General features: G+C 33.6%; 1 protein-coding gene across 1 annotated transcript in view; it reads left to right on the forward strand.

Moving 5' to 3' along the window:
* Rfx3 (regulatory factor X3) overlaps positions 1-21656 on the forward strand; it is a 287161-nt gene that overhangs the window by 220638 nt on the left and 44867 nt on the right. The window contains exons 8-12 of the mRNA XM_047524971.1: positions 9366-9487; positions 11187-11299; positions 15941-16056; positions 16541-16695; positions 20560-20657. Coding sequence (XP_047380927.1) covers positions 9366-9487; positions 11187-11299; positions 15941-16056; positions 16541-16695; positions 20560-20657 — 604 coding nt within the window. The remainder of the gene's footprint in view (positions 1-9365; positions 9488-11186; positions 11300-15940; positions 16057-16540; positions 16696-20559; positions 20658-21656) is intronic.

Below are 21656 nucleotides of genomic sequence, written 5' to 3' on the forward strand. Positions count from 1 at the left end.
GTATTCTAGCCTACAGACTCAGTTCAAGATTGATTTTATATAAAGGTATCTCAAGGGTTTTAGATTTTTAATTCACAGATTCTCAATTTTGTTTTTAATGTATAGCCAGTGAAATATATTAAGAAGGAGTCCAAAAGTAATTAACAGAATAAATCATAGAGTAGTACCTTATATAGTTTGAGATAGAGTTCGAATGTGTTATAATAAACTCTTACTGTTTTGGGTTATACTTTTTCTCTTACTTACTAGTAGCAGCATCTACAGCTTTTACTTGCTGATGTTCTCATGCACAGCAGCACTACACAGTGTGGCTGATGGTGAAATAAAAATAAAGCTTGATTCAGAAATAACATACTTAAATTAATTATGAGCAAAACTTGATAAATTATACCTAAGAGAGCTAAAACCTACTTCTTCCTATGACTTAACTATAAACTAATCTAGTAAGCTTTCATGAAATGGAGGTTTTCATAGAACATTCTTTATAAAATGCCTAAAATATGCGAGAGAAGATACAGTTTCTAAGATCTCCTATGAAACGTTCCAGAGCTATCAAGATTAAGGAGCCATGAAAACCTTAGCACCTCCATAACTGCTTTTAGAAACAGGTGCAATATGGGCGTATTTATGAAGTGGCATTAAATTCCCAGTAATATTAATAAATTCTACCAACTTGAATTTCTTATAGCAAATGCTTTCTTGTGAAATAGGAGTGTTAGCTTCTGAACCTTAAATTATTGGTGCTTTTGATGATGCAAGTTTTATATTGTAGATAGTTGTTCTTGAAATTGTGTCTTGATGAATGATTGCAGTGTTAGCATTGCCAACTGCCCAGGCTTCTTTATTGGGATGAGTGGGAAGCTTCAGTTGTCTTACTGAAGGAGACTCTTCACTGACAACCTGAATAGGCCTCAACTGAAGCCAGTCACTTCACTGTGTAGAAGTACTTGGACAGAAGAGAGTTTCTCTCCTTGCATCTGGATGTTAAACATATTTGTTTAACATGATGAGAAAAGAACTTATTGTATCATTTGTCTTATGGCTTAAACAATTAAAAATTAATGATTTCAAAAGTGAAGTGATTCTGTTGAATGTATTAAAATTTATATAAGGAGAAACTTCTACATTCTTGTTAAAATACAAATGACATGTGAAAGGTTTAAAATATTTTATAGCAGGTACTGGTATTTAATATGGCAGAATATTCAAATTGTTTAAATACCTTCATTATTATTGCCTATATCCATGTGTGCACATCTTCCATCTTATACATTCACATATTTCATGTGTTCTTATAATGAAAATTCAGGTGTTCAATTCTTAAATTTTCTAATGAATTTGGAGGTAAAGTACTTTTAGGGATAATAATTATTATTTTATACAGTTGTATATTATCTTTAGTTCCTTTATATGCAGTATTTTATTTGAAGATTTGATAGGGTCAAGATTTGATATTTCCACTTATCTGCAAATCATGGAACACAGCCATGAGTCTGGAAATAAATGGAGAGTGCTTCTGACTGAAAAGCAGATGTCACAAAGCCTGTAGTTTCACATACTTGAAAAGATAAATCCATCCTCAAACCATTTACCTAAATAAAGGAGCAGATTAAGGCCCCACTTGATTGGAATATGATAACTTGCAAGAAGGAATATAAGTAGACAGGATCTTCTGTTAACTTTTGAGTTATTCATTATAGCAGCTTATGGATATTCAGTGGGGGACAAATGGACCCAGGTACTCTAGTAAGCCCTTAGAGTAAGACTCTAGTGACTACAGTCTAGTCTGTAATAAATGCTTTACATTGGTGGCATTGCGGATAATCAAGAGAAAGAATGTGTAATTTTTAATGCCTTCTTTTGAAAATAACTCTTATAAAAACAACATTTGCATTTAAATGAGGTAATCCTAAATTCTTAAGGAGATTCACTAATGGACTAATTTGCTTTCTCTAATTTAGAGAACATTAATTTAGGTTATCAGAGACCGAAAAGGGTATCAGTAATTTTCAGCTCGACAAACTAAGTAAAAATGTTGTTACAGTTTCTTTTTAATATTTAAAAGAAGTACATAAAGAATATTGGCACATATATTTTAGTTATTCTTCCAAATCCTCCTAGCAAAAATGGTGGAATGAAGTCAAGTGTTTTTGATAATGTGCTTGTCTGTGTTTGATTTCCATTAGCTGTTCTCAAAATATAAAACTGCATTTATCATTTCTTCAACAAGTACATATCAACTGTCACTTTGCATTAGAATATGTGCATCACATCTAAAATAAATGGCACAGGATTCTAGAATGCTAGAATCTGAAAGAAGAGATGGCTTAGTCCAACCTGCTTTTTTTTTTTTTTTTTTTTTTTTTTTTTTTGTGGTGCTAGAAATCAAACCCAGATCCTCCTGCATGGTAGACAAGTCCTCTACCAAAGAGCTGTATCCCCAACCCTCAGTCCATCCTCTTTATAAGGCAATAGAAGTCCATAAAGGGAGATAACTTATCCAAAATCATGTAACAACCTAGACAAGAACCCAGTCTTCTTGTCAGAGAGGTAATATAATCCTTACAGAAACATACACTTATAATATTTTTTCATGAAAAATAGAGGGAGAAAACACATTTGAATGAGTATGTTTCAATTAAGTTAGAAAATGTTCCACCTCCTACCTGTTTGCATGGTCTCTTCACAGGAATTCATTCTGTGAAAGAACAAAGTTTTGTGGCACTGAAGGGGAAGATAAGAGAAGTCTTATGAAAAGATGTTATAGCAAAACTCCTTTTTGCTTGGCTATGAATATATGCATTTACACAGGAGAGAAGAAGGATTTATTATTTATCATTATTATATGTACTAGAGAAAACTCTTTAGGAATATTCTGGTGCCTTGGAGGAAAATGCAGTCTGGCACTGTTGGGCAAGTTTGGCTTCTGTTTCTTTATACTGCTTGGCTTTTCATTTTCAGCTATGATTAATGTTAATAGTTTTTAATTCTTTTTCTGGATCATGGGTTCCCTGGGGTCATCACAGAGCTAATTATCTAGGGCTCGGAAATTGCTCTGAGGCAGCTGAGGGTGGCAAGCATCTTCAGTGTGATGATCTGGTGCCTGTGCATTTGGCTTGAGAGACAAATAAGAAATCTTGGCACTTAAGTATTTAATGTTCAGTATGCACTGTGGTACTCCATGTTGTAATGGCCATATTTTCCATTGATGACAGGAGAATTATAAATAATCACAACTCAGTAATTATCAAACTATAGTAATTTGTATAAAGTTTGATAATAGTAACAGTCACCACTTATTCTCCTATTAAGTATTTATTGAACATTTAAATGTTATTCAGTAAGCACTTTGTATGTATGATCTCATTGGCAGTTATTTTGTTATTTACTGATAAGGAAACTAGGTCCACTTAATTTGTCTGCATGCAAAAAAGCTCACTAATGTATTTTTTCCTAGATAGAGATTCAGACACCTTTTTTAAATTTAGTTTATTTCTATTTCCTGGCATCAGGTAGAGCCAGATTGTCATTCTCCAAATAAAGAAGTTGGGGAGGGGTATCACTCTGGAATCTGTTTAACAGAAAGAGCCATGTGTTATTCAGCTTCTCATTGCTATGACCAAAATACTTGACAGGAACAACTTAGAGAAGTAAAGGTTTATTTTGAACTCACAATTTCAGAGGTTCAGTCCAAGGTCATAGGATACTATTGCTCTGGGCCTAAGGTGAGACAGAACATCATGGTGGAAGGACATGGCATAGGAAAGCTGCTTACCTCATGGCAGCCCAGAAGGGAGGAGGGAGCAGGGAATAGAGAGGGAGAAAGAGAGAGAGAGAACACATAGAGCATGTGGGGCCAGGGACAAGATATAATTCCCCAAGAGCACACCCCCAGTGACCTACTTCCTCCAGGCCATGCCCCACCTGGCTATATTTGACACCTACTAGTCTATTCAAATTACTAATTCATCAAATGGATTAATCCACTGAGGTTATAAACTCTCATAATCTTTAATGATTTCACCTCTAACATTTTTGCATTGTTTTACACATGAGTTTTTTGGGGGACATTCCTAGATCTAAACTGTCACAGGCCAACTGTAGGTAAAAGAAGTGACATGCATATATATTTTCAGTAAGAGTATATTTATTCTAGAGAGTTAACTGTAAATTACCTGTGCTAAGAGGACACAATAAAGAAATTCATAAGATCAAGGAATTATGTCTGCCTCTTCCAACATTGCTTCCTCAGCACCTATAATAGCACTGAACACATTGTCATTGCTCTCTGAATGTTCACTGAATGAATGAATAATCCATTCCTGTGGCTCACTTATTTCATTTTATCCATTGTCTTCAACCTCCTTTTGCTACTGCAGTTAATACATTTAAGCTTAATTTTTCCTTCTCTCTTTGCCCCATTATAAATGTAGAACTAATGAAGAGACATACTCTGAAAGTTACCAACAAGAATTGAGGAGACAGAATAGAATCCCATTGAATCAGCAAGATTGCTATTAGAAGTCATTTCAGTGACTTAAAGATACATTTTAGTGTGGCATCAAAGAGTCAGTTACTATTCTGCAAGAATGAATCTCTTCTTGTAGTGATAATTTTTTCTTATCCATTCATGTTTATATCTCTTGGTTCACTTTAGACATCAGGTAATCTAATGACTTTCTGGAAAGATTTTCCAAAGAGGTTTAAAAGCTACGCTTTTCTAGACTCTTGCCCAGATTGTCAGCTCAACATTTTTGTTTATGCAAATTAGTGATCATGTACTTTCAGGAATTACAAACATAATAATGACTCTCATATGTACAGTTCATATTTTGCATGTGCATTTTTCATCTGCTTTGAAAGGACTTTTCCAAATACTTCATTTAGTTTATTGAATGTTCTTCTACTTGGTACTGTTGGTTGAATATGATGGTAAAATATATTCTACTCTTTGTCTTCCAGTGAACTGTTTCAGTATCCTCGTTTGTGAGATTATTGACAGAATATTACAATTACAGTAGAGTTGCAAATGTCCATGTCCTAAATAACATCTATGGATAACCCCATGAGGGAAGATTCCTAATAATTTCCCTAGTTTTTTTGTGTTAGTGACAGGTTTCATGCATATACTCAGCTATTAAAGCATTAGAGTTTCTTTCATTTCTTAATCATTAACAACTTAGTTCTGATTGCCCATGGAGTTGCAAAGCTGTTAAAATGATCATTTGCCTCTTACTAATTTTGAAACCAGAAGCTGTTTCTTCCTTTGATGCAGTGTAGGTCTTTATCAAAAGCACACATAACTCAAGAGCATGATTTTGTAAAATAAATGGGGGTAAAGGAATGGTAATACTTTTAAATAATGAAAAGTTCATCTTTTTAAGGAATTCAACACAGACAAACAACATTGTTTGTTTTCAATAGAAAGCTTCCCTGGTTTTTACAATTTAATATTTATGGTGATTGGTGAAGAGTGCAAAGAGGCAGGAAACCAAAAGTTATGTTTATGTTTCAATGCTAAAAGTTCAGTTGAACTTCAGCCAGAATTAAATAATACAGAATTATCATGTTTAGAATATTTAAAATTAGAATATTTAAAAACTTAGAAAAATATGTGTACTGAACCTTTTTAAAACCATGTACTTATAGTGCCAACATATAGTAAATGCTCAATAAATATTTATTAAATTTCTTAAGTGTATGTTAAGGTCAACTGATGGTATGATAAAATGAACTATGTTCTCTTGATCATTTATTCTCCATTTGAAGATATTTATCATATATTTCAAATTTAGTTTATGGGGAAAACAGAAAATTGATGACTGATTTTTTGAAAATTGGCTGTTCTCTAGTGTTAATGGATCTTTTTCTACAACATTGGGTTGAAGGAATCCATATTGGGACAAGAGACTCCTATGGACTAGGACTGTGCATGCTGCCTAGAAAATATCTCAGATGCATGTAATACCTGTTCCTAAGCCCCATTCTCAAAGATTTTATTGGGTAGGTCTTGAGTGAGCCTAGACATTTGAATTTTTTAGAAAGCTACTTAGATATTGATGTGTAATAAAGGTTCAGAATGACCTATAGATTATCTATAACCGTTTCTGCCAAGAAGAATCAGCAGTCACAGGTATTTGTTTAACCTATTTTTAATATGGTTGTTCTGGATTCCCTGTTAAACTCCCTCATGTTCTGGGAAGACTCGAACCTCTGAGATCTTGGTAGGAGATACAGTATTTTTCTTAGAGAATCAAGCAGATGAACATTCATCCCCTCTCAGTCCAATATTTCTGGTTTCTGGGGATTCCTTGCAAGCACTAATCCAGTGCCAAGCAGTAAACTATGGATGTGCCACTGTGTGATTCATTACTTAATAAAGCAGGAAAGGCAAAAGTTAGCATTATCTAGAAGCTCTTCCATAATTTCAGGCTCACACTAATGCATGCTCCTGCCCTTTGTGGTGTCATTCTTTATGACATAAACCTCTTTAAACTTTGTCCCCGAAGTCACAAAAAAGTCACAATATAAGGTTCCAGCTTACAGCAGTTCCATTGCACCAAGGACAGATCCACACAGTATATATCTGTGCCTGTCTTTCAATCCACTATACACCTTTCTACCCCTACTCTTACCATTATAATGAAACACACTCATTTCCTAATTCTGACTTTATTTTCTCTGTTTTTCCCTTCATTCCCACTATGTAAGACCTTTTTTAAAAGTACTGACCAGTATATTTCTCCTGGATTTGTCAATTTATCTCCTTCTTTCCTTGTAAGCTGGCCTTGATGCATTTTCCATCTCTTCCATCTCCTACATAATGTAGTAGACCTCTCATTAGTGCTTCCCAATCTTATTAAGCATCATCATACATTAATTATAATTGTGATTTTGACTGCATATTAAAAATATAATATTTCCTTCTCATAGACACATCCACTGTATATGATACTATGAAAATGCTATCTTCTTAAAGAAGCAGATAATTTTGCTTATAGATTACAGGCTTGCTAAGCACTGTGTACAGGTGGATTGTGGCATAGCATCTGTCCTCTGAAAACTTACAGTCTAAGAGGAATATATGTCATTTTTCCTCACTTGTCCTTTGTATTCATGTCTTTAATACTAGATGCTATATAGGACAAAGGAACATTATAAGCACAGCTGGACAAGTATCATAATTACTTTATAAACTCACGTGGAAACTTAGTAAGTTGAAGTCTATAGGAAATATTCTTTTTTCCTTTCTCCAGGGTAAACAATTCAGATTCCTTAATAATTTTGTTTAAATTCAGTGAATTCCAAACTTCACTAACTTAAACTTAAGAATCAAAGTTTTCGGATATTCTGTTAGTGTATAAAATTTCATAATTAAAAAAAGACAACTAAAATCTAATTAAAAAATAAATGAGAACAAGAAACTTCCCTAAATGAAATGAGGATACAGTCATTCAAGTCTGCTAAAACAGAATGGTACTTGCCTCACAAAGTGTCTTTACCACTCTAATTCTGTAAGAAGAAGAAAACCAGAAAAACATTAAATTTTTCATAAATGATACTTCTAGCACCCCTTTTATTGTCTCCTGGTATGGCCCTGAGTGAAAAAAAAACTTCCCAGAAGATTTTTCCATTTAATAAAAGAGTATGTTTGAAAGTGTGACATAACTTTCCTATGTACATATAAAAATATACCACAGTGCATCTCACCATATGTACATCCACAAGAAATTAATTAAAAGAAATAACTGTTGGTAAATGACAAAGGGATCAATAGAGAAAAGAGAGCAGGTGATGGGAGAAGGAAGGGGAAGGAGAGGTACTGAGTTCTGAATTAGAACAAGATATATTCCATGCTTGTATAATTATGTCAAAATGGATTGTGCTGTCATATATAACTAAAAAGAACCAATAAATAAAAGAGTATGTTTGAGTTATTTTATATCATTAGAAACTATCAACTAATATTTTGTCATTGAGGGAGGTCATCACTGAAGTTATAACCATAAGGATGAGATGTGTTGTACCATTTTCACCCTGCTCATCTTTTGACCTTATCTTTGCTTTCCATAGTTGTTTGTAAGCTATTGTAACATAAGAAATAAATGTCAACATCATTGTGAGAAACTTTGCATTTTCTTGGAAGTTTCCTTTTTCCAAGTTAGAATTGATAACATTCAGACTGAATCATTTCCTAAGTAACCTGAGCATTATTTGTGTGATGTTCCTCTGGATGCATTCATTTCATACCTGTTGTCAGAATACAGACATCTAAGTATGTCATATTCACAAGTTAGGAACACTGATGTTTACAGTAACTGCACACTATTGATGCAGTTGAATTTTTTGGTTTAAGTAAGGGTTGTATCTGGATGGTGAGACTATTTAGTTCTTTTGTTTATAAATACATTTGGAAATAGGAATAAAGGAAGGACTAACATGATATTGGAATAAAAACTATCTCTAGGTGATAAGCTTATTATAGATTTTTAAGAATTCTTTTATTTCTAAAATGAAGAAAAATACCTACAATCTGAAAAAAGAAGAAATTATAGCTACTGCTTACTTATTTTATGTATCTTGTCTTAGAAGACTTGCTGGGGTTGTTTTGTTTTGTATATGATTTTTCTCTTCTAAGAAGTTTTTTTCTTCTTGTTCTTGCTGCTGATGTACATTTTCTCTATTTTAGCAGTATGGAAAGTACATAAGGTCATATAACTGGGACCTAAAGATGAATACACTGTTGTAGCTTACTTTCTTCTTCTTTTAATTTGGTAACTAGGTTTGTAGATGTATTATTGCATGTGTTTTTCTGTAAATGGATGCACATGGTCTTTGTATTTGCAGACGTGGATAACAGTCAAGAGAAATGAATGTGTTGAGATGCATAGGAGATTTTAGGAGATATGGAAAACAGTATGATTAGTTTTGTAGACTGATTATATTTAGAAATATGAATTAATTGAAAGTCACTCATCAACATTTTTTAGGTCCCCATGAGTTCCTAGATCTTAGTTCAGATTCAAGTTCCAGTGTATTAAAAATGTTTCTACCTTGATCCATTGACCACTAAAAGTTTTCAAAATATGTACTGAAACTAGAAACATGGACATCTTCGCTGCTGTCATCCATTAGAAATACCTCATAATTCTTCATTCTTATGTAATTTCTGGATTTTCAAACACAGTTCCTTTTCCTGTTATTCCTCCCCCTTTATTCTTTTCACTAATGGGGGAAAAAATGTCTACAGCCTAACTTATGAAATTGTTAAGGAAAAAAAATTCCTACAACTATCATGAGACATTAAAGAAATTAAATGCCTTTGGAGTAAGGAATAATTTTTTTTTTCCATCTAATATTTTTAGGTACAAGCCTATGCAGAAAGTGGATGGGGTTGCAGATGGTTTCACAGGAAGTGGTCAACAGACAGGCACATCTGTTGAGCAAACTGTAATTGCCCAAAGTCAACATCATCAACAGTTTTTAGGTATGTTAAGGTGTAATGCCTGTTAGTTACTCTTGGGATTTTGAAGAGAACAGTAAGTCTTTTCACCAAGTGTAATGTCCATACTGATGTTAATTATAGGAAGATTGTTTGGTGCTGAAACTATGTATATCATATAATTCTAGTTGATCTCTACTTTTCCACTTGAGCTTTATTTTTAAAAGTCTTAAGCAAGATAGGACTTTGAAATGCATATCCATTAAAGGCTCATTGCTATCAAAGTATTTTCCATAATTCATATAAATTGGCTTATGTGATTAAAATTGTGCTTTGTTTATTTGCAGTAGTAACTTCAAGTACCAAAAGGAATTCTCTTTTTCTATGTACAAAGTTGTATAGGCAGACAGTATCAGATTAAAAGAAAGTTGTCTTAAACTTTAAAAAAGTAATCTACTATTTTACATTGATCATAGTACTTTCAATTTTTGTAATTTTTAGATGGTATACATGTTTCCTGCTATTGAAAGAATTAGAAAGTAGAACCTAGAGCATTTCACATATACTGCCAAAGCCAAAAGAACAAAAGTGGCAGTTAAATTTAATACAGAACTCTTCTGGAGATGAGCTTGCAGTGTCTATACAACATATCCACTGGCATAGATGTAATCAGAGAGTGTGTGTGTATGTGCCTGTGTGTGTATAGTGTGTACTGTGTGGAAAGTGTGCACTTTCCAACAAACAAAACTTCAAGAGACTCTCAGGTTGGAATAATTACTGAAGTTGAAAATGATGGCAGCATTTCCCAAAATAAAGTCTTCAGATATAGTCTTGTGGACCCTTGAGTGAGCTTTCAACAGGAATTTCATTTTTTATTTTGTGTTATTTCAGTTAATGTTGAAAAATAATGAAAGCATGTCCTGGATTGCCTAAAAGCTACAACTAAATACTGTTCTGCAGTTTTGCTTGCCACATTTGTATTTGAGTTTATGATAAGGCAAGCACCAAAGTGTATTACAATAATTGTGCACAGCTAATGAAAAAAAGAACAGAAAGAGACTATGTAAATTATGCCTTCACCTCAAGGTAGGCTAATCATGTTCCCTGTGCCCTATGTGGAGGCAAGTTTCACAGTCATTTGAATGCAGAAGAATAATGTGAGAAGCAGTCATCATGAAGTTATGTTGGTATAGGCTTATCAAATGCAAAAGGTCCTGTGCTGCAACAGTCAATCCATGTTTGTGGTACAAGAGGTTAATTTAGTTACAGGACAACAGCATCATCCATTACATCAAATTAATATTGTTAAGTTAATGTTATTTTTGTAGTTTTATTTATATTTCATAACTCTTTGGCTTCTGATATATAAAAGTATGAATATAGTAAATTTAAGGATACATTTATTTTTGTGAGTTAGGTAGCATAATAATGAAAATAACTAAATTTGGTACTAGCAAGCTTGAGATATTTTTCTTTTAATAGAGGCCTGGGTCATAGGATTTCTAATACAACTGGAGTGAAAATTTAGTTTCTAAAAATTCCTAAGTATATTCATCTATTCTTATGTTTTATGCTGATGATGTTAAGTTTTGCTTGCAAAATATTAATTTGAAAAGTCTTTGTTCTTTGGCCCTCTGACCTCTGATATTTTTTTTTTCTTTAGTCTTCTGAAATTTTTCCTCATTAATCTGTAATTGGACACCATCCACAGTAACGTTTTTCTGTTGTGTTGTCATGGTAACAGATGCATCTCGAGCAATTCCAGAGTTTGGAGAAGTTGAAATCTCTTCTCTGCCAGATGGTACTACCTTTGAGGATATCAAGTCATTGCAGAGTCTTTATCGAGAGCACTGTGAGGTAAGTCTTTTCAACATGGCATGAACATGTGCTAAGTTTTGCCAGAAATTTGGTTTTAAAGCAAAATAATCAAGCCTTTTCTAGAGTATGGATGAAGTTAGTACTACTTTTTTGAACATTTCTTTGAGCACTAATAAATTCATTTTTCTTCTTTCTTGTCTCAGAGTGGAGAGGTGAGGAATGCAGGAACAGTGAGAGTACATTTTATTCCCATTTCTTAAGCCTATCCTAATCTGAATCCTTTGATGCAGCAATTCCACTTCTAGGTATTATCCTACAAAAATAACTTACATATGGGTGACACGACAAGTGTACAGGGAATTTGTGGCATATTCCTTTTAATTTAAAAGGTTGGCTATATCTGAAAGGGAACCAGATAAATCTGGTACTATATAGCCAGAGTACAGACAACTCTAAATATACTAAAATGGAACAAGCTCCAGGATTTAACGTTAAGGAAAGATGTAAAACACATGTAAAACTATGTTTAGCTTATTTTCTTTTGAGTGAAAAAGAACATGTATACACATTTCTCCAGAAAGAACAAGAGAATATTAATAGCAATTGTCTTTGTAAAGGAAACCAAGTGACTGAGAATCAGGAGACTCAGTTTCTCAGTGGTTCCTTTCCCCTTTTGAATTTTACACCATGTGTATTTCTATTAAAAATAATTTCTAGAAATGTTTAATAAAACAGGAAGCATGAGGCTCTAGTTTTGTTTCAGTTTTGTTGTTAATTTAGTTTCTCTTGGTGTTTTGATCCCTACTCCTATTGTCCTTCCCACTTCAAACTTGGCAACATGATCTAGAAGGTGAGCTCTCTGCATGCCAGCCTATTACTATATCTTCAGCTCACCTGGTAGGAAAGGCACCATGGATTGATTACAGAGTTTTCTTAAGTGCCTCTTCTTTTGAAAGAGGATTCTGTTTAGAATTTAAATAACTGTATTCCAGGGGTATTTGTGATCTGCTTAGAAGTTAAAGATTATCCTTTGAATTTCTGGGACAGTTCTCCTGACTGCTGACAATACAATATGCAGTAAGAAGTTTAAGCTTATAACATTCATAGACTTTTTTTTCCCATTCCAGAAGTAAGAATTGCTTGGATGAATCAAAGTATTTGTCAAGGATGCTAAGTTATTGACAAGGGGGAGTTCTCTCCTTATTAGCAGAGTATGTGCCAGAAGTGTTCTTCAGCATTCCCTACCAGTTCCCAACTTTCTTGGCATGATAAAAGCCACTTCGTGTCATTTCCCTTGTCTATCACGCTTTCCCCAAGATTAGAGAATATCTGGATCATCTGTATATATGGAAAAAATCCTTTCTATAACTGTCATCAAATTCAATAAAAATTTGTATAAAGATTTTTTTTCTAAACAAGATTTGTTTTTCTGCTCAAATGAATCCTGCTATAAGCAACCAGCCTGTAAAATATAATTTGGATTTTTTTTTTTAAAATTCTCATATTTATTCAGAATGTAAATTGGACCATGAATATACAGTAAGATTATTTACTTACTAAAGAACTGCAGTATGATTATTCTAAGTAAGAGACTCCTCCAATAAGATTAAAATAGTCTTTGGATTATAAAATTTTCAAGAACATACCAATTTTCAAGAATAAATATACTCTTCATGAGAGATAGGGACATGTATAGTAATTAATCTGTGTAGGAAATGACAGTCCATAAAATGATCCCCATTCATTTCAAAGTCACCAGTGTCCATGCCATTTTTCATGGGGTAGGTGGTATATATAGAAGAGAAATGCTCTAATTATTTTTTTCCTCTCAGACTTTCAAACTTTTGAAATATGGCTGCCTAAATCTTGTGTCTAATCCTGTAAATAGTCCTTTGCTCTAAGATAGTGGAATATGAATTCTTTTAATTTATATTTGAGAGTGGGTGGACAAATGATAAAATGTTTTATTCGTTTGTAAAACTACCTCAAGTGAGGTTGATGTTGATGTCCTTCTCAAGAGTTATTTGAGATTATTTAATTCAGAGATACTGCATTTAAGATGCATTGAAATCCTTTATTTGCCTTATTTTATTGACATTTCCTATAGTTTATATTTTTAAAGAAAGATTAATATGCCTACTTTGCCTATTATTTGGAATTTTCATAATTTGTTTATCAAAGATATTTCATAATAATTTTGTTATATGAGGATCAAGTACAATTTTCTACCCAAGTTGCTACAGCTTTATGTTCTCCTTTAACATAAACATAGTGTTCTTACAACAAACAGTCTCATAGTAGGGGTATATAAAGTATTAGTAGCTGATTCACACTTAGAGATATCTCTTGGAATATGCCAAAACTGCATTTAGGAAATCAACTATAATAATTTGTTTCTGGAGAAAGTTTTGATTTTTGTCTGGACTGAGAGACATCTATGTGCCCTTTATTTTAAGGGCTTGTTTTTATTTTTATTATTTTTAAATTACTTTTGAGATGTGGTCTTGCTGTTACCCAGACTGGTCTTGAACTTGCAATCCTCCTTTCTCAACCTCCTGAGTAACTGGGAATACAGACACATTCTACCACTTTGTGCTCAGGACTTGGTTTTGTATTTTTGAACGTTGCTGAGGAGTGTGTTCATTAATTGACTTAATTTTCACTGTCCAACTACTTGCAACATTCCCTACTCCCCCACTTATTACCAGAAAGTACTTCCAAATAGGTTTTTAAAAATATTTGAGTTAGTCTTAGGGTGTTTTTTTTCCCCCCAGCTTTAAACAATCATAAGCATTTATTTTCTCAGTTTCTGTAGTTTGGTGATTTGGGAGAGGCTTAATTTGGTAGTTCTAGCTCAGGGTCTCTCATGAGATTGTAGTCGAGATATAGGCTGGAGCTACAGTTGTCTGAAGGCTTGACTGGAATTGGAGTACCCACCTCCAAGATGGCTCACTCACTGGTTAGCAAATTGGTGCTGGCTATTGGCAGGAAGCCTCAGCTGCACCCCACATGGACTCCGCATTGGGCTGCTTGAATGTCTTCACAAGATGGTGGCTGACTTCCTCCAGAGTGGGAAATCCAAGAAAAGATAGCCCTGTGAGTCATGCACTATCACTTGCTTATATTCTAACGGTCATACAGATCAACCTTGATGAAATGTGCAAGGGCATGAGTATTAGAAGATGAGGATTGTTAAGAGACAAGGCTAGAAGCTACAACCAGTTTTTGAATTCTGGGCATGGTCACATGCACCTATAGTCCCAGCTACTTGGGAGGCTGAGGCAGGAAGATCTCTCGAGCCCAGGAATCTGAGGCCAGCTAAGGAAACATAGCAAGACCCAGGACCATAATGATCTTGTCTGCATGTGGATTCAGCCAATATACTCCACATTTCTATGTTGGCGGGGAAAGCATGCACTTGCCACCCTGACACTGCCACCCGCAGCCCTCTGCACAATCTCTTAGGGTGTTTTTATTATCAACTATTCTCTGTGTCACACATAGGGCTGGATCTACACAAGTAGCACAGATTCTATAATTATTAAATTATGTCTTGCTCTTTTTGCCCAAAATATTCAGACAGACTCTACTTGCCCCATTTTCTCTATTTTCTATGAATTGTGGAGATCTTGATGGAGCTCTTTCACCCGTTGTGGCTCAATTTTTGATGACTCCACATCAAAACTGATGTATACAAACTACTTCTGTCTTTTAATGCTCAAAATAATCACAGAATCATGCGTTCTTTTCACAAATAAGTGTCCCTTTGGTTTCATACCTAAAGGCTAATTTATAAATTAATTGTAATGGTAGAGTGAAAGTAAATCTGATGATCAGAAGTTAATAGGAAAAGTGATACATTTTAGCATCATTTTAAAAAAAAAGGAGAAAGAAAAGGGAAATCCTTGATTCACCTGGAAAATGGTTCTAGAAACTAAAATTAAGGAGAAAATGAAGGTGAGGACCCTGAAGATAAAAAGGGAATTAGTCTTAAAGCTGCTCTCTCAAGGGAGTGTAGAGAGATAGATTGGATTCTTTGATGTTGAAGGGAAGGCATTGTGTGACCAAGGAAGGGTACTTCTTGTATCTTTTTCTACCCAGAGAGGTGCCATCCTCTGGAGGCCTGCTAACTCTATACTTTCTGTCCAAGCCATTGTCTGGCTGGGAACACCCTGGTCAGTGGCCTTAGCAGGGTTAATTCAACCCTAACTCCATTTGCCATAGAGAAGCACCTCTATACTCTTGTGTCCCGTTTGATGACCAGTGGTCACCTAACCCAAAGAGGACTGATGTGAATTGAATCACTGTACCTACTATTCCTGGTCTGAGAATAGGTGGAGGCAGTAGGAAGCAGCCGGTAAAGGAACAAAAGAAAAATAAGGAAGAAAACGGAGAAAAGCATAAAAATGGAGAAGAAAAGAGGTGAAAGTGAGGCTAGCGTATGAAGCCATTATAGAATTAATACAAGTTGTCCTGCTTAATCTTACAAGAGTTATTTTTCCTTTTATTTTCTTGTTAATCTCTTTATTTCCTTACTTCCATTGGTGAAATTTATTTCAGTTTCACTATTTGTTAACTTAAGAACCCCATGAAATTTTTACCATATAAAATCTCATTAGGTTCTTCACCCATCCCCGTATGTAATATTGTGAGGTAATACTGATACCATTTTTTTTATAGGCAATATTGGATGTTGTTGTGAATCTTCAATTTAGCTTGATAGAAAAATTGTGGCAAACTTTCTGGCGCTATTCTCCCTCTACTCCAACTGACGGCACTACCATTACCGAATCAAGGTCAGAATCAATATGCTTTTCCAATTCACTTTCATGACTGAGTAGATGTCACAGCTAATAAATTAGAGATATGTATACCAGTTGTGAACCTTACTGATAACATTAAGTGAATAGATTATGCTTTGGCCATTCTAGAAATAAACCACAAACTGCTCTCTTGAGGTCTCAGTGTGTGTGTGTGTATATATATAGAGAGAGAGAGCTCCCATTTTTATTGATTTGGGGGACTACAGTAGAGCTATTTCATCCTCAAGGAATTGCTATCATATCTGCCTTTCAGACCATCAGAAAAATTTAATGTGTATAGGCAGCTCTGGGGGAATATTTTATATATATATAAATAAATATATATCCAGCCATATGGCACCAATACAATGGTGGTATAGTTCTAACCTCAGTAATATTTGATAAACTATTTTTAAAGTCCATTTTCTTTTTTATCCTCATTTGCCATCTATTCATTTGCTACATTTATTCACACCAGCAATCTGAGTGAAATAGAAAGTCGACTACCGAAAGCAAAGCTGATAACTCTGTGCAAACATGAGTCTATCCTGAAATGGATGTGTAACTGTGACCATGGGATGTACCAGGCTTTGGTGGAGATTCTCATCCCCGACGTCCTTAGACCTATTCCTAGTAAGTTAAATGCAGACAACTACGGATGCTTTTGTTCTGATACATTCCACCCAGGAAATTTTGGGAAGTGACGTTGCAATCTGGAATGATCCTAATTTCATTTAAATTGTCAAATAGAATACATGCAACAGAGAATATTGCATGAAAGCAACCTAGAGCAAAATTGTAGTAAAAGGGGGAAAATGATCTGTTTTCCATTCTTTCATTTTCTTTTTGATTAAAAAAGCCAATCTAGAGATGTGATAAACCCTATAAACTAATTGTAAGAACACTCCCAGGTCAGGCAACCATGAAAAAAATTATTTTACTCAAGGACAGAGTCCCCTTCATATAGCCAAAAATCACTGAAATCTGTAATTGCAAGCCAGTCCCTTTCATAGTTGCCTTTGATTTGAAATGAATTTATCTTGGTCTCCAGTGAAGTTGAATTTTTTTATAAAAGCATTTTCTTTGTCACCTATCTCATGTTAAGAACTACAGAGACTCAGTTCCCATTAACAGTAATAGTTAACTGGTATTTTAAGAGAAAAATCTATGTAACTACACAAGCATTGTATTCCCACTAAGAAGCAAGTGGGAATTACATAGGTAGCTTAGATTACCTTTTGGAGTGATGGTGCTTTTTAAATTACCTTGCTGCAAACAAAGCTGTTTTCTCCAATGATTAATAAAAATGCTACTACAGATACTGACAGAAGCAGTTGAAACTATTTTTTGCCTGCATCAGTGTAAGCATATAATGGTGATCTTAACTTTTAAAGAAATGGAACATTTCCCACTATACCCTGACATTAATGAAGTAAAAGCAATCTTTTGGCTTGTGAAATTGGCAATTATGTATACACTTCAAGTACACTGTTCACAGATGATTTCTGATAAATTTTTCTAGAAAGCATATAAATTTAGTAGAAGAAAAGGGAAAACTATTAACATCTGTATATTTATACTCTTTTCCCCCAAATACAATAGACAACAGAAAGAGGTATGAATCCCCATCACCTTAAAGTAGATGCTTAGATATATTTACATATAATATCAATGAACACCCACATAAATTTATGGAGGAATAAGTGAAAACACAAGAAATCCACTGACATTGTCCCCAAATTTTAAAAATTGCCAATGTGTCCTTTCTATCTGCACCAAGCTTCCTGACTAAAGATTGATGAAAATGGATGTTGTCATGAAAAAATATTTTACCATGTAAATTCTTTTCTGTTTTATGCTTCAGAATCTGATTCCCTTGTTTCTCTCCTGTTCCCTGTACTCTGGGTGATAATCTCTAGAGATATTTAAGAGAAGCTGCATAGGGTAGCTCATTAGCCTATGACATCTTGCTGCCAATATACACTTTTCCCTCATGAGATACAAGAAGGGATGTCAGTGAATGCTTTCTCTTTTGAGGCAAATCAACATCAATATTCATTAAATTGTTCTGAAATCTTTTGTTTCTGTGCTAGCATCATAAGACTTTAATTTGTGACCTTAACAGTGCCCTAATTAAGTCATGTATCATTTTAGTTGTCTTTAAGCCTTAGAATTTAAGTACACAATACCCTTATCCTTTGTCTTGCAAATTTTGATTTGAAAAACAGTTTATTCTGTAGTTTGTCTCTACACTTGGCAGAAAACTGAATAATTTCTCTGAAATTATAGAATGTATTTAATGTACCATCCTACCATATTTAATGCCCATTCTGCAATGAGGTTTAACAAAATTAAGCTTCAAATACAATTTAAATATCTATCTTTAATTGTATGAATTTGAGTACTAACCTTGAGCAGGTTGAGACAAGTCAGTCAGCTTTGGAATAAATTTTAAATTTCAAACCATATATTTGTAAGTCTTTAAAAGTTGTTAGAATCTATCTGCAGTTTTGATCTTACATGCATCCCTATAGCGAGAGTAAACTTAATTTTATATTTAAAAAATTGTATTTTCCTGGCTACTAGTACTTCACTCTACCATTTTCTGTCCAGATGGGATTTCTTTTTTTAAACCAGAAAAAAAATAAATAAATAAAAGTCTGCACATCACCCTAATTTAAAGTCAGCTTGAAGCTACTATATTCTAAAATACATTTATCTGAAAATGAAAAAAATGTGTAAAATATTGTATAAGAACTCAACTGGTCACACTTAAATGTATAATTATGAATACAATTAAAAGTGACCTAGAATTTCATTTAGTACAAAAACAGTAAAACCTCAAAATTATTTAAAATACAAAGTACATCTTTTTATTTTATTATCTCCTTTGCATGAAGTTTGTCTGGATAAACAAAAAAGTAATATGTATAGATTCTCATATTTCTAGTTTAAATAAATATTAAATATTAGTTTTAGGAAAAATGAAAAATGCAAATTACCAAATTGAATCTTGAACAAAATGTTGCTGAGTTTCAAAAAGGGTTGTTAATTTTTTTTTTTCACTCTCTTTCATTTCCATTCATGCCTGCACTCCATGGTTCTAGTACATAACACAACAGAAAGATATTTTTCTTTCTTTTTTCCTTTTTGGCTAATGTGGGAAACTTTGGAGATTTCAAAAGATGTGTTCTCAAGAAATTTCCAATTCAAAGTTTCCAATTCTCATGGTTAAAGGTCCCCACTTCTTGAGTGTTTTTCTTAATGAAAATTTAGGCCATTTCAGTCTCTTCTGTCATTTAACCATTAAATAGATCTTTTTAATATACTTGGTTGTTTTTGATATTAGAATAGTAAACTTTATATCCTTTGCAAATAATTTAAGTAAGTTAAAATATTTCTAAAACCTATTTTTACAGAGGTAATAGAGAAGCATGTCAGACTCACTAGAGCACAGAAAGGAAAAAAACAATAATTTAATCCTATCGTTGATATTATATTCTTGGGAGCAGTTGGCCAAAAATGTAACTTCTTTGTTTCTTATAGTAGACTATAAGATTTTGATATCTGCCATATAGGAGGAAATATGCAGAAGTTAATTTTATGTTCTGAGTTCTTGAAACTTATTCATTAAATATCTAAAGCTGTTCCCCACAGTGTGGAGCTATGAGCACAGGGGAGGTAAAGTACTACTGGCTGAATGATTTGTTGAGCAATTTCAAAGCAGATCCCCTATTGTAAAATAGTCAGTTATCAGTGATGAATGAAGATGCTTCTGATCATTTTATTACCACCATGAAATTTTCTTTCACTTAGACCTATCCCTGTTTCAGGTTTTAACAAATATGTGAAGAATACTGAGTGAACTTTTTGGTTTATATGACAGCAATGTTATCACACTGATGTCTACCTACCAAATGAAGTAGACAATAGTTAGCCAAAAATTTGGATCATTTTATTTTTTATCTTACTTTTCAAAAAGTGAGAGATAAATGCTGTTATTCATGGATTCTAGAGTAAATAGATGCACAGAAAAAAAAGAGAAAAAGAAAGATTTTTGTACTTTCTTTTTAACTAAAGATATGAAAATATATTAAGAACTCAAAAATAATCAAAATGAAGAATTTATAAAGAAAACAGCCTTTGAATGCAAAACTATTAATGAATAAAGTGTTTTATCTAAGTTAGAAAATTCCATAAGTATATTCACAACTGGTATATGTTGCTATAAGCAAAAATGTTTGAGTGTTTTATTTCCCAACAAAGTGTCATAAGTATTGGGAACAAAATAGCTTTGTTAAAAAAAATAAAACAACCCAAAATATAATTCTTGGGTACTTTAAGAAGTTAGAAATAATGTTAAAGTTTCATCAGTGAGGACAATATAAATTCTGTTTTATGCTTTATCAAATATTATATACTCGTGGTTTCTCTTTTCTAGTATAAAGATTAACAGTCTGGTATTTTTTTTGTTTTGCCTTTATTCTTTTTTTTTAGGTGCCTTGACCCAAGCCATTCGAAATTTTGCAAAAAGCCTTGAAGGTTGGCTTTCCAATGCCATGAACAATATTCCACAGAGAATGATACAAACCAAGGTACACTGCATTTGCTTTTTATTTTGTGTTTAGAGAAAGTTTTCTTCAAGTCAAGAGTTATAATTGATTTGGTATATATCAGGAATATAGAAAGAATATTAAACATAGCTTAACATATGCATATTCCAGTCTAAAGATATTTCACTAGAGATATTCACATAGCTTGCATTATGACTTTTCATCTCTTGATAATCCCCTGTTGGCCCTGTTAGTTTAGGTTAATCTGTGGATATATGAATGAAGACTGGACTCCATGTGAAGACTGGACTGATTCTGTATTTTATCTTTGATACCAGAAATCCCATTTGTAGTTTTTAGTCCATGATTATATCCACTATCAGACTTCAATAATATATCTAGTCTTTCAGTTTAGAGACAAGGTTGATAAGCTGAAGTTCTTAAAATAGTCAAGTCTTTTTGCGAACAGAGGTAGTTTCTAGTTCTTTCTGCTTTGGTTTAGGTTTTCAGTAAAGTTTTCTATGTCTGCCAGGCCTGGTAGCACACACCTGTAATCCCAACAGCTCCAGAGTCCGAGGCAGGAGGATCACAAGTTCAAAACCAGCCTCAGCAACTTAATGAGGACCTGAGCAACTTAGTGAGACTCTGTCTCTAGATAAAATATATTTTTAAAAGAATGGGGATGTGGCTGAGTGGGAAAGCACCTCTGAATTCAATCCCCATTGCCAAAAATAGAAAAATAGAAATAAAAATAAAGCTTTCCATCTATAAAACATATAGAAGGCAACAGTCCATTTATATGTCCACTAACATTTCATTATTGCTTTAGAGCTATGCTCTCCATACAGCAGAGTTAGTTACATATGTCTGTTTACATTTGAATTTTAAATCAAAGGTAAGTGAAATTTAAAATTTAGTTTGATAGTCACACTAATACATTTCAGGTGGTCAATAACCCCATGTTGCTAGTAGCTACCCTACTAGTCAGCACATATCTGGAGCTTTTCCATAGCAGATAGTTCTCTTTAGGCCACGTGGAAA

Source organism: Sciurus carolinensis, chromosome 14 (genome assembly GCF_902686445.1).
Source record: "Sciurus carolinensis chromosome 14, mSciCar1.2, whole genome shotgun sequence".
NCBI classification, from domain to species: Eukaryota; Metazoa; Chordata; class Mammalia; order Rodentia; family Sciuridae; genus Sciurus; species Sciurus carolinensis.